Source organism: Stegastes partitus, unplaced genomic scaffold (genome assembly GCF_000690725.1).
Source record: "Stegastes partitus isolate 25-593 unplaced genomic scaffold, Stegastes_partitus-1.0.2 Scaffold302, whole genome shotgun sequence".
Classification (NCBI taxonomy): Eukaryota; Metazoa; Chordata; class Actinopteri; family Pomacentridae; genus Stegastes; species Stegastes partitus.
Genome location: NW_007578033.1, coordinates 376,188 through 390,913, shown reverse-complemented (window position 1 = coordinate 390,913; position 14,726 = coordinate 376,188). Strand labels below are relative to the sequence as shown.

Below are 14,726 nucleotides of genomic sequence, written 5' to 3'. Positions count from 1 at the left end.
AACAAATAATTGTGCACAATAGTCATAACATCTGATTTCATTTTAAGGTGTATATGATGCCACCAAAGAGGCCTTCAAGAAAGTAGGGACAGAAACAGGGTGGTTAGACAAGACAGTTGCCCTGGGAGCTGACGGCGCAGCTGTCAATCTTGGGCATAAAGGAGGTGTAATAGCCCTTCTCCAAGCTGAGGCAGGGGCTTTTATTGTCCCATTTCATTGCATGCCACATAGGTAGGTCAGGTGAACTATCAGGCTAAAGGTAGGCTATTAAGCAATGTATGTTTAAATTTAAGTTGAATCCATTGTAATTGTAGACTGGAGCTGGCAATGCTGTCAGTGCAAAGGAAAATTCCCATGGTGGATCATGTCTACAATCTCCTCAACATGGTTTGGAAGACCTACCACTACAGCAGCAAGTCTATGAGAGAACTGCGAGCACTTGGAGAGGAGCTGGGTGTGCGTGTCAATGTACCAGGTAGTGTCAGTGGGACACGCTGGCTTGCACATGTAAACCGTGCTCTGCAAACCTTACTGAGACCTGGAGGAAAGGACAGAAACCTGCAGAATCCTGGCCAGTTCACAGCAGTTTACTTCCACATGGAACATTTGACTGCATCATCAACCAATACTGACATTGCTGGGAGAGCAAGGAAGGTCTGTATTTAATTTCAAAATGATTTCATATTTGTGATATATACAAATTACTGATATTGGTTACTTATGTCTTGCAGGTCAAGAAGATGATGGAAGATGGGGCCTTTGTGGGTTTCTTTCACTTCTTGGCTGACTTGTTTGAGGCCATTAGCAAATTCAGCCTTCTTCTCCAAAGAAATGATGTTATTTTGCCTCAGGTAATGTTGAGATGTTAATAAGAATATTATTTAACCTTGTTAAATAAAAGTACAAATTACAAATAAATCTAGTCATATATAGTTTATATAGTCATATATATGTCAATGGAAAATATTTTACAGGCTGTGAATGGGATTCAGAATCTTATTGCAACTGTTGAGGCCATGTCAGTGAGATGCAAGCCAGGCGGTAGGCTAGCAGAATTACTGGCAGACCTTCAGAGCCAGAGAAGACAACAAGAGAGCGATGGTGAAGCTCACCCTTTGTACAAATATCAGGTGAGCAATTATTATATTATTTTAGATTTTGATTTGATTAATTAATTTAATATTTGTCTTAATGTTGAATCTTGTGTGAACTCAGGGGGTCACCATCAAAGGAGAAGCCTCTGGACTGGGAACAGATGGACTTTCAATGGAAAGCACACCACAACTGCAACGAGCAGTGAAAGCAACAGTAGAGTGCACTGTGCTGCACCTGAAGCAGAGGTTCAGTAGTCTACTTGGCAAGTGAAAACACAACAACAATTTTTATATATATAATTTAGATATCATTATGAAACATCTATCTTTCTCTTCATTTAATCTCTCTTTCTATTTCTATTTCTTGATAGATGAAGGGTCCTCATCTGCAACTACAAAGGCAGTGAGGTCATTCAAAATATTCAATCACGATTCCTGGCCTGAACAAAGACATCTCCTGACAGACTATGGTGCAGAGGAGCTGGACTTCCTGCTGGACCACTTCTCTCCCATCTTAACGAGGTTAGTAGCTCTTATCAATGATCATGACAACATATAAACATTATAACACAGAACAGCATTTCAAACACTTACCTTGATCCTACAGAAATTTGGTTTGATAAGTTTTTCTTTTCACTATTTTCAGAAATGGCTGTGATGCCAATCTGGCAAGAGAGGAGTATCAGTCAATGAAAATTTTCATTGTCAGCAACTACATGGACAAGTCATACCATGCCCTGTGGGGGATGATGTTGACCAAAATGCCGTTCTGCTCCGACTACAAAGTAAACATCATGTTCTCATTAATTTAGTTAGCATATGACTTTTTGATTGACTAAAACCTAAACTATTGTTCTATTCTTTGTAGAACATCCTCCATCTTGTACACATCATGCTTGCACTACCAGTGTCCTCTGCTGTGTGCGAGAGAGGATTCTCATCCCAGAGGAGGATCAAGTCAGATGTCAGGGGGTCACTTCATGTGGACACTGTTGAGGACTTAATCAGAATTAGCATGGAGGGACCAAGCATCGATGAGTTTGATGCTAAAGAGGCTGTTGACATGTGGCTCAATCAGGCTCAACGTTCAAGGAGGCCTAATTACAAGGGTTGGCCTACACAGGCAACTTATCCCCCACCAAGGGGTGATCTTTCCTAGACGTGTTTAGGCACAAGTTATGTGTCTACAACTTGTTCCGTTATTGACAGTACAGCATAAATATTCACTTAGTATTATTAAGCTGTAACTGGTTTATGTTGTCAAAACCATTGCACAATAAAATGAGTTCATAAGCTTGTAGTTTCTGCATTTATTGTCAAAGTATTTATCAGTGTTACAGTGTATATGATAGGAAAACATTTTAAGTCGATTTCGGTGTGCGCTCCTAAATTTTCTGCTTGCGCCCCTAAAATTTTAAGTTAGGGGCCACTGTGCTCCTAGTAAAAAAAGTTAGTCTGGAGCCCTGTAAACTACATATTTAACATTGGACTTTAGTGGCACAAATTTCCATTACACTATGTAAAGCCACACAATATGTTGGGGCTTGGGCAACTTGGCCTAAAAGCAAGTCTTAACCCTCAAATAGGCCTGTCTAAAGTCTCTCATAAATTGAGGACAAAAAAAGCTCAGACTCAAACTGGTCCTCACAAAGATAGACATACAATAACACACTCACCTGTCATGGGGTTCTTAGGAACAACCTTCCTCTTAACCTTCTTGAAGAAACCGGTTTCTGAATTGTTGAAGTAATGTTTCCTCATGGCGAAAGACTGAAACGGTCAGAACAGTGATTAGTTCAATGTCTGGAAAAACAGCAGAACAGTCGAGATTGGGTACGTAACATAAACCATCTTCCCATCAAACACCAAAAGCAAACTAGGAAACATGACAGTCTTTCTGTTTTTCCCAATATCAAATGACATTGAAAATCAAATACAATAGAAACAAAACAAAAAAATACAAAACATTTTTTGGTTTGATGTAATCCCATTTTAATCCATTTCAAACCAAAAAATTGACCTGGTTTCTCGTTTTTTTTTCTCTCTTTAGTTTTTAGTATATGACAGGAAAACCAGTTGAACTTCACACAATTCACAAACAGTATAGAGGAACATAAAAATGTGTATTTGGGGCGCCACTATAGCTCACCTGGTTGAGCTGGTGTCCCATGTGTAGGGCAACAGTCCCAATGTGGAGGTCATGAGTTCGACTCCTGCTCATGACCCTTTCCCACATGTCCTCCCCCCATTTTTCTCCCCTACTTTCCTGTCTCTCTCTCACCAACACTATCCAATAAAGGCACAAAGGCCAAAAAAATTAATAAAAAAAAAAAAAAAAAAAAGTGTATTTACCTGTCGGGGAATGTACTTTCCGTTCTCTCTGAGAATGCGGCTGCGCAGGAGCACCTGGCTGAACAGAAATGCCAACATGACCTTAGCCGAATGATGTTATCAATGTCACATTAAAAGGTAACACGTTTTCCGTCTGTGTTCTCACGCACAACACCACAATTCACACAAAGATGTTTACTGTCTGATCTACTACAAGGGTTTCATTTTTGCATTGCAAAAGATTGAATGGAAAACAGATGCAACCTCAAACGCTGAAACACACATTCAATATTTCTAAAGTAGAAACATTTAGAATTTATCAGCAGTAATATAACATATACATAATTTGTAATTAAAGAGCTAAAACTAGAAGTTCATGACAATAAAATGCAATAACACAAATGAGCTTTTTCCCCTATGATTAATCTACAAGAGAAGTCTGTCCTACTAAACATCATTTACTCTGATTTAAGGTTTTTTGGATACACTCAACTTCTTTTAAACTATATTTTAGGGACACAGTTTGTTGACATGCAGGTTCCACATGTGCACAGCAAAATGAGCGAAAAACAGGAGAGAAACACTGAAAAGGAAGATTTGGGTGCAAAAAGAAATCAGTTGCATGTAGATGTTTTGACTCCAGAACAAATTATGTTGACTGAAAACAAGTACTCAGCGGGGTCTTGCAATTGTTGCCACCACAAGAGAAAACACAATTAGTTTGTGTGTTACACGATATGATAAAGAACTTTGCCTGACAACAGAGCCATACATGTTTTACTGTTCACATTTAAAATTAGAACTTCTGCCTTCCGGAACAAGTGGACCAAGCTACAATGCTTTAGCCACAGACTGCCTCTTACAATTGGTAAGTTATAGTTATGTTACATTTATAAAGCTGTTTTTCCATTTCTTTTACTCAACCATAACAACATGTTTATTTATAAAATGGGCAGAAATAACAGGAAAATGCATAAATTGCTGTTAAATAAGGTGACATCTCCATGTCACTGTATTACCTTTACTGTATGCAGACCAATCATGGTTATTATAGTGTGTGTTCAAACCCACAGAGACATACTGAGAAAGGAAAAACCCTGATTAAGCACTGAGGCACAACAAAATCTAACTTGTTCATCTACTTCATATGGAGGTAAAAGTATTAAGTTTCTATTTTGCATTTGGTTTTAAATGCTATTTTTTGATATTTGGTATGTTGTTCCCAAAATGAGCTTTATGAATAAACCATAAAAACGGGAAGCTATTTAGACACACAAAAAATGCAGATGAAATCACTAAAGATGAAGGTTTGGTGGACAAATTTTACCTCACCTGTCAGAAACCTGCTCCAGGTCGAGCTTCTTGTCACTGTGAAGCAGCTGGGTGACATAGTGACGAATGATTCCAACAAAGAAAGTGATGAAGACGATGGGCAGGACCACCCACATCCGAATACTGGAGTCCAGTAGGAGCTCTGGACCAGCCATCGCTCTCTGTTTAGCCCACCAACCAAAAAACAGACAAGATGATGCTGTGGAAGAGGACGACAGGGCAAGTTCAGTTCGTAGTTAGTCTGCAGTTTGTTTTTTTCCGGACCGTCATCAAGCATTATTCAATTAGTTGCTAACCATCAAATTAATCACAAATTGCTTAATCTCTGTGAGTCATTTCTGTTTTTTTCCTTCTCTATTACAGAAAACTGAGTATCTTTCAGTTAAGACGAACCAAAACATTTGTCATCTTGGACCTTGGGAAACCATGATCGACATTCCTAAAAACCAGACTAGTGCTGAGAAGTATTTCACTTGACTCTCAATGCAGCTGTTTTTTTCCTAACAAGACAGCTGCCATGTTAGAGCTCTGAAACCTTAAAAATGAGACTCAGAAAGTTTATTCAGGTCTGAGACAGTCTCATAACGAAGAATATGTTAAAATGACTTTAGTTTTTGGCAAAACCAAACTGAGTTAACAAAAAAGGTAGCAGTAAACAAAAAAATAAATAAAAGAAAAAAAAAAAAACAATTACAGAAATGTACCGTTCCCAGAGTTGCTAACTGAGCTAAGCTGCTGCTAAAACCTGGACTCTCTCCATTCATCGCCAATTAGCTAAAGTTAGCATTTTGCATTAGCCGCCGTTTAGCTAAGTATAAAAGTTTGCTAAAGAAGCTAGCCATCTAACCGAGCTAGGGTAGCTAGTTCGGGTTTGAATTCCTGTTCTACAAGGTGGTTCTTCCAATAACAGTTCGGTCTGTTTGATAAACTTGCTGCTAACTGCTGAGACTATTTGGAACGTCTTCAAACTTCACTCACCACAAATATGAACTTTGACAACGACGAGGTGAACACGTTCAGCTGTTTGAAAAAAGAAGAAGATCCACTTCCGGTTACCACGGAATCACGTGATCGGGGTAGCCGAAAACCATAGAAGAAGAAATTTAAAAAATACAGATTTTTGTAGTTTCAAACGAAATACAATCACAAACTGCATTAAAAAACGGACCTAGCAACAGAGATTTTGTTTAAACAGCTGCTTTCATCTGATCAAACAGTCATAATGTGTACATATACACAGCTTTATTTCAGTGGTGATAGCAAAGGTATGTCTTTCAAAAAATGCAATGTTTCTTGTAGCTTAATATTTGTGATAGAAGAAATGTGTGCGGTTATTATTATTGTATTTTAATTTGGTATATCTAATGTCCTAGTTCATATTTGGAAATGGTTTTAGATCGAAAAATGAACAAATGATCTACTCTGCAATTTTCCTGTGGGGTATAATCTTTTAAAACATGACTCGCATGACTGAATCAATTGATTTTGCAGTCATACCACTGCACCTTGTAAGTAATTTTTTAAACTACTTAAGGCATGCTTTTCATACATGTTCAACAATGAGCAATATCCAGACGTGCAACATCAGTTCCACTATTGTTTTTATAATTCCTAATATATCGAATAAGCAGTTTTTGTAAAGAACGTGGTATCCCAGTGTTTTCATAGATACACTTGCACATTTTTTTAATGCTAGATGTTGTATTTCATATTTGCACATTTCTTATTGTACTTTTAAAAATGTCTGATTGAGTGAATGCAGGATTGCTGCCTAATTTCGCAAACACTTTGCAAAGACAGTAAAGGACTTCTATTCTGTTGTGATGCTTTAATGTAATTTTAGTCACAATGTAGAGACTGAAGTCAATTTTTGGAAGATAAGAAAGTGTTTTACATGAGTTGAAGTCAACCTTAAAGGCTATTGCAACTGAAGAGGTTACAATGTAGGACACACCTCAGTTAAAACAAATGGATTAGCTATTATGCAGGACACCTACCAGTAAAATATTGCAGAGACTTAAGGATAACTGCTCCCGGATGACAATTAGATGGTCACCAGCTCTGAAAAGAGAAGCCGACTCAGGGGTGTCTTTATGTGCAATACCACTGAGCATCACTATGTACTGGCTCCTCTGTGGACCCACATTCAAAGCTCATTACAAAAAATCATTATGAATTTTTCTGTTAAATGCACTCCTTCTGATCAGTATTCTGGCAGAAAATAATACCATAGAAATATAGGCCTTACAGGCATTTGGTACAAGGCAACCATGACACTTATTCACAGCTGAACTCAAGTTGCTCCTGTTTTGATTCAATTGTAATATAATTACTGATATTTTGTCATTATATGTTGGTGGAGTAGCAATACATTTCCCACAGACAAATTTACTGTTTGTTAGCTTGTTACAATCAGTTTTCAGTTCACTGTATTTATGACTTTTTCTACCATTAACTCTTAGTGTACTTTATATGCAGTTTTAGCATTAAACATCATTTGTGCAATATACTCTGTGTGTGTGTGTGTGTGTGTGTGTGTGTGTGTGTGCGTGTGCGTGTGTGTGTGATTTGAACTGAGAATAGGTGACAATTAGCATCCCAGTTAATATCACTTTTAATGTGAATTGTTGATGCATCATGCTAATCAACCTAACTAATCAGTCAAAGTCGGATAAAAAGTGAAATGTAACAATGCTAAGCAATGTTTTTGTCTTCATGTGACCAAGCTGAGGTGTACTGTGTTACTGTAATGTGTAATGTGATAAGTTTATAAAACTAAAATGCTAATGCTGGTTCAGGTTAATGGAATGTGTAGGTCACCTAAATGTGATTGAACAGTAAGTTTAACTTTCTAGTTGTCATTCAGTAGTACCATAGATCATATAATGTGACTACCATGTTGTCTAAAACAGTGTCATTAAGAAAATAAAATATTACACGAATAAAAAGAGTGCAGTTTAGGAAGTGCTACTATCAAAATTTAAATAAATAAATGAATGAATGAATAAATGAATGAATGAATGAATGAATTAAAAGTAAACTTGGAAAAATTTAAAAGTTAGTGTTTATATATATATATATATATGCAAGGCATTGAGCAATACCTTTCCTTCACTTCAGAGCCAAAGAAGGGATAATGCTAAAACTTTTCAGTTAAGTGTACATACATATAGTCTGGATTAAGCTTCACATTGTTAGATAACCTGATTTTGTTTGTGTAGAGTAGTTAATAATTTGGAATATAATACAATTATATGATTCAGCTTTATTGCCATTACACACAAGTTCTGAGTCAACCAGGTGTAGAAATGTATAAACATGCAAAGTAATAAAATATATTACAATTCAGAAGGATGTCTATAATAGAACATGTGCAGGTGATGATAATATATATATACCATATATAGTGGGGATATATGCAGACCAGGGAATCTTCATCTTCATGGATGTTAGCAGTACAAAAAGTCTGTGGTTGGCATGAGAGGAGGCACTGACTATGACTACCTGCTCATATAAGATCATCATTGGTAGCATGATGCTGCCTCTGCATCAGAGCAGATGTGTATGATCTTTGGTATTCTTTTTTTTTTTTTATCATACTAGCTAAACTAAACTGAATATTTGACCTACTGATGAGCAGAGTCAAGTTGCTGCATTGTTTTTTATAAAACACATTTAAAAGAACAGATGTTGAGCTAAGGTTCTTTCAATATGGAAATAACATCATAAAAAATTACCTAACAAGTTCGTATAGTAGGTTCAGACCATACAACATTATATGTAATGCAAATGTACCCGACTTAATGTTGTAATTGGAAAACCAAAGATTCTGTATGAGCACCATATTACCAACACAAAGAAACCTCCAGCGGGACCAGGCTTAGGGAGGGCAGCCATCTGCCTCGACCAGAGTCAACTTTAATGCTTGCAGAAGTGTTTGATTATGTGTGATAAACTGTGTTGGCAACAGCAAGTAGATTCTCCTATCTGTACACTTTGCATATGTTTGGTCAGACCTGTGGTTTCTAATATTCATGTGAACTGAAACAGTGTTCGATACTCTGAATAATTGTTTTGTCTGTTCGTAATGTTATAGTGGCTTTTAAAGGCTTTTGCTTCTTTCGTGTTTCTGCACATGTACTTATTATTGGGGTCACATATCCTCTGTCCCCCCCACCCAACCCCTACAATCTACACTTGCAGTGTGCAAATGAGTGTGCAGTCACCCAAACAAAACAGGACACATGCTTCCATCCACATGAACAGATTTTTATATCTTTAGAGCAATAAATATTTCCACTTTTTCCATTTCTCTGCAATTTCAAAAACAAAGTACAAGTAATATATATTTATATACACAGCTAAAATTTTCCATACATAATTTTTAAAATAATGTTGTCTCTGTTGACACATATTTGACACTTTACTCATACAATTTTACAAGGACTATTCCAGTCTGTCTTTGCTCTACATTATAAACAAGAAAGATTTTTTTCTCCATAAAGCGGTCCATTGTGTTGTTACAAACAACTTAACTGTCCACCCCCACCCCCCTGTCCATTGCCCTTGTATAGATACACACAACACAGACTGGCTTTACACATGAACAGAAGAATCCAATTTGTTTTTTTGTTTTTTTTACTTTATTTGACTCAGATCTGATGTGCTTTAATTACTAAAAATGTTCCCTGTTTTGCCTGCAGCTATCAGACCAGATCTGTTTCTATTTGCGTTAAAAAAAAAAAAAAAAAATTAGACCTTCCATTCCTGAGGTAAACCCAGCCACCGACAAACCGCCCGCTGCGGCGCAAAGTGAGTACGCGCATTGTTATTTTTCATCTAACGACTGTTATGTACATTCATGTTTATAATACAGTTTCATTCAGTGCAGATACTGTAATAAATACCACATGCAAACCGATAGTGGAGAGCAGACCCGGGCAGGAAAAAAATACTTTAAACTGAGCATTTAAAGGACCATACCTGGCTGGCTGCATGTTCTTAAACTGCATGTACTGTATACTATCTCTGCAAACTATTGACTATGTTAGTAAGTCATGGATTTTAGTATGACTCAGTAAAAATGTACTTGCAGAGACTTAAATCCTGCTGCAGATAACACCGAATTGCTGGCAAGTATTGCATTGACAAGCTTTGTGAGTAAATAGACTCCAGAATTACCAAAGCAATAAAAAATGGACCTTGTACAAATAAGAAGGGGGGTTTGGTTATTTTATTTTTATTTTTTCTGCATTGAAAGTTTGCTGTTCTGCAACCAACCGTCAAATCTTACCACATTCTTCACCTTTCAAAGGTAGGTAAATGTAGAGTAAACCTGAAAGTGGGTGTATTGGACTCCAGCCATCTGAAGCAACTTGCAACTGGACACTTTGGACCACAAGGACTACATTATAATTATAAAAACCCAGTAAAAGCAATAAAATTTTGATGTCATTAGTTCCTGGATCCTTTATAAATGTTGACAAAGATGGGAGATCTATCTGCAGCAAGTGTCCAGTTCTCCGCAAAGTGAATGTTACAAAACTGCAGGGATGATTTGGAAAATGGTTCCTTGTAAAGTACATACAGTTTGTAGCTGATGTGCTACAACATGCAACAGCACTGATATGGAGCTTTAATATGTGACTGAGGATGTGCTTGATTTAGCTTGGCCATGCACTGAGACAGGGTGAAATGTTGTGTCGTCCTATACGAGGTAGGTTTGATCCAGTGCTCCTCGAGAACTTCGTTTTGATATTTTAACTATTTGAGTGGATGTAGTTACAGTAAGGCCTTTGCTGATAGGCAAAATGTTTCGGCAGGCAGTTGTAGATACATGGTGGGGACCCAGAATTCCTAGCAGCTCAGCATGAAGTGCTTATTTGTATGTTGTTTGGTAGCAGAAGTGTTGCTTGTTTCCATTAAAAGGTTGGTGAGAGGCTTCACGATGATTCAGTGGTGTGCAGGCGTGAGTTTGTTCGAGCATGCCGTGGGTTGTTGAGTAAAAGTAATTATCACAGTCTGTGTTAAAAGTATTAGAACAAGTTGTATGTTAGTCACAGAAAATTGTTGGTTTCGTTGTAAACATATTAAAAATTAAAAAAATTTAGTTATTCCATAAAATGCCCAAATCAGAAAAGAAAAAAAAAATCATCTCACATTGTAAGCACATAACAAAAGTAAAAATGCTAAAAATACAAAACAGCCCAAGGAGTACGTTATGTTAGTAGAAGCTTGTCACACAACAATATTGATAATATCAGTAGCACACTCTAAAAGTCAAAGGGGTTCTTCAGATTGAAAACAACAGGGGACCCAAGATGGTTCCCTGAGGAACTCCATCTACTGTTAGAATCCATGACAGTATTTCCACAAACCTCCAACGCGCACGCACGTGCGCGCACACACGCACACACACACACACACACACACACACACACACACACAAGCAACAACTTAGGGATTTTTATTGTTTTGTTTTTCTAGTGAGGAACCCTAAGATACTTGGATAGACTGAAGAACCCGCATCAACGTTTGGTTTTTAGAGCATACATTTTGTTAATTCAAGCAATTCTGAACCTCAGTTACAGATCAATGCTGTTGGCCCCACTGAAAATAGAACACACTGTACAGTTAATATCTACAGTTGGTGCATTCACGTCATCACAGGGAAACTAAAAATGTGTCATTGATGTATGCATTCAGTGGAAAATCCCATCATACACCAGTTAAACGCTGGTAAATATTTATATGAGGCTGCCTAAATTAGCCTCTTCGACAGAAATGCAAACAGCACTGAGAGTTTTATTTCTTGTCAAAAAAATGCAAATGGCTGGTAAAATAGCTCAAGTGGTGGAAGAACTTTCTACAAGCCATTGTGGGCTTCCTGCCCTGACCTCTGCTGATATTGATTAAACAGAAAAAGAAAAGGAAATACACGTTAATGTAGGTTAAACTGAGAGTGCAAAACTAATTAGTAAAAATGAGTTTGTTTCAGAATATTTCCCTTAGAAACATGTTCTGCACTCCAGCTCTGTGAGATGTTAGCAAGTCCTTCAGGATGATGTGATGAGGTCCAAGTTTCAGGTTCTTTGTGTCTTTTTTGGATGACGACGGCAGCAAACGGCTCAGTCAGTCAGCCAGGTTTTAAAAATGCAGTAAATGGCTTCATATTTTCAGCTGTGAATGGACACAATCGATCACTATATAACTGATTAAGAAGCTGAACTGTCTTTATATTCTTAGAATCATTTAAGTTGTACCATTCGTATGTCAGAAGGCACCTTATTCTCCATTTCGCAACACACTGAGTAGTGAATACTGGGTTAAACTCCATTCACCCTCAAGCACACCAGAGTTTTTCTTTTTGTTCTTTTTTTTTTTACTGCTGACAGATACTAACGCAGTTTAGACTGGGTGGGAATTTTTTTTAAAATTCATTACTTTTTAAAAAAATTATCAGAGAAGTCTTTGTCTGTGCTGTTTAAACAAGGTTGGAACTTATCTCTGACCTCAAAACTAAAACACTACCCAGAGCTAATAGCCATAGGTGAGGGCCGGAATGTAAATCTCTTTGGTTTTCCAGCTGCTCCTGGGGGATCCCGAGGCATCCCAAGGCCAGATAAGATATGTAATCCCCTCCAGTGAGTCCTGGGTCAACCCTGGGGTTTCCTCCCAGCTGCCTGAAAAACTGCCAAAAGTTTTTTTTATTTTTTAAATTTTTCTTTTATTTAACCAGGTATGTTAATTGAGAACAAATTCGCATTTACAATGAAGTTTGTGCCCATAAGGCATCCAAATTCCGAAACACTTCAACTTGATCATTTTCACGTAAAGGAGCAGCGACTCTAGATGTCCGAGCTCCTCGCCCCATCACTGTTACCGTCACGGTGAGCCCAGTCGCCCTACAAAGAAAACTCAAATTTGTATCTGCTATTTCCTTCTTTCTGTTACTACCTCAATCTCATGACCATAGGTAAGGGCTGGAACATATACCAACTTTTAAACTGAGAGCTTTATCTTCCAGCTCAGCTCCCACTTCACCACAGCAGTTGGTTCTGCACCAATCAATCTGCCCACCTCAAGTTCATTTACCATCACTTGTGAGCAAGATCCTGATAATTAAACTCCTTTGCTTGGGGCAGTAACTCACTCTCAACTCAGATCCCAAGGAAAAGGAGCAGCAGCACCTCACACAGAATAGGAAACTCAAGCCCCTTTCCAGAGCCAGTATTGGGAGGGTAGTTTGCCAGCAAGGGTCTGGTGGCCAAGCCTGAAACCTTGGGGCCCGACTGGGCACAGACTACCATGGAGCCATCGTCCAATGGTTCCACCTCCTGCAGGGATAGGGGTTTAGGTCGGGTACATGGGAGGCGAAGGAACCATCGTCCAATGGTTCCACCTCCTGCAGGGATAGAGGTTTAGGTTGGGTACACGGGAGGCGAAGGAACCATCGTCCAATGGTTCCACCTCCTGCAGGGACAGGGGTTTAGGTCGGGTACATGGGAGGCGAAGGAGGGTACCTAGTCATGCTGACTGGTTCTAGGGACATACAATTAGAATTTATAACCTTAATATGACCTTAATAATTTTAATTTTCCATCCAGTCCTGTTAACATACCTGCTGAGAAAGGTACACAGAGTTTCATTTTAAGAACATTTTTGCTGAATGTAACCTGAAATGACACTTAGATTAATTTGCTTATGTACTGCAGCTCAGTGACTTCATTAATGGCAGACAAGCCACTGAAGCCAAAGGCTGTATTTCCCTGTTTGGCACCTTTCAGCGTAATCTCCTTCTCTGGCAACATTAGGCTGTTTTCCACTGCAGTAACTTGCAGGTCATTTTTGGGGTGGCCTAAACCTTTGTGTGGGTTCAAACCTCAGAAACTGTCCCTGTAGAACCTCTTTCAGGGCCATTTTCACAGAGGAAAAAAGTACATGAAAATACTTCTGAGTGGCCCTGAAAAGCTGCTGTATGGGTCTTGACGCTGATGGTTAAACTCAAAGAAGACAAATGCTGAAGATTTGACACTGAGAGGACAAGAAATGCAATTTTTCTGTCCTCTCAGTGTCCTCATCCAGTAGCAGACATCTCCTCTTAAACTAAAATTTAACTTATAGGCTAGCATAACAAATCTGCACTGTTCTATTTTCAATGTGCTCATTGAACTGGAGATACATCCAGTCACCACTATTTGTCACTGTTTTGGTGCACTCTGAGTTAGCATAGCAGTGGAAGCTGTTGGATCCCCCAAAGCGATGGAAACAGAAAGGCTGATCACAGGGCCATTCCTGTAAATGTTTGTGCCACCTTGCACCTGCCCTGAGTTCCTGCAGTGGAAACTGCCTATAGAGGGTCACATACAAATGGAGCATGACTTACAGCTAATACATATTGTATTATCATTGCTTACAAACTGAGGCTTACACTTCAATATATACTTGATAAGTGGGGAGAGCTTTCACAGGTTTAGTACAAATTATCAAATAAATACCCACCATATAAGAATAAACAACTGGGAAAATTTTAAAGTCCCAATCCAAAACAACAGTATCACGCCCCCTGCAAGCACCCTGTAATCCACAAAAGCTTTTAGTAATTTTTGCAAAACACAAAGGTAAAAAGACACCTGTAGTTTTTGTTATGATGGCTTATTTAAAGGTTTTAGAGAGTTTACTGTCCATTTAGAAAGTCTTCACTTTTCATGGCCAAATAAACACAATGGATTGGGGCTTTAAATCACAACAAATCCCTCCCCCTGCATATAGGATTTTAACCATAGACACACTGACACTCATTAGCTATTGCACAGGTCATGCATGCCTGTCTAAGACACAGAAACTGCACCATATTAATGCTAACCACTTCTGCTTCTTAGTAACGATTCATGGCTTGTAAATATGTCAACAACCAAAACAATGGTACAAGTGCTCTTTGTGCGGAAAACAAGGTGTTGTAAGACTACT

General features: G+C 38.2%; 2 protein-coding genes across 2 annotated transcripts in view; one reads left to right on the top strand and one right to left on the bottom strand.

Moving 5' to 3' along the window:
• Positions 1–5,800, bottom strand: part of LOC103358296 (ER membrane protein complex subunit 3) — a 13,846-nt gene extending 8,046 nt beyond the window's left edge. The window contains exons 1-4 of the mRNA XM_008283202.1: positions 5,736–5,800; positions 4,758–4,956; positions 3,447–3,504; positions 2,771–2,864 (exon numbers count right to left, since the gene is read on the bottom strand). Coding sequence (XP_008281424.1) covers positions 2,771–2,864; positions 3,447–3,504; positions 4,758–4,912 — 307 coding nt within the window. The 5' untranslated portion in view covers positions 4,913–4,956; positions 5,736–5,800. The remainder of the gene's footprint in view (positions 1–2,770; positions 2,865–3,446; positions 3,505–4,757; positions 4,957–5,735) is intronic.
• On the top strand, positions 292–2,760 carry LOC103358295 (uncharacterized). Its single transcript, XM_008283201.1, has 3 exons — positions 292–1,616; positions 1,741–1,879; positions 1,963–2,760. The coding sequence occupies exons 1-3, from the start codon at positions 1,408–1,410 to the stop codon at positions 2,251–2,253; spliced, it is 639 nt and encodes a 212-aa protein (XP_008281423.1). The 5' UTR covers positions 292–1,407; the 3' UTR covers positions 2,254–2,760.
• Positions 5,801–14,726: the final 8,926 nt, after the last annotated feature.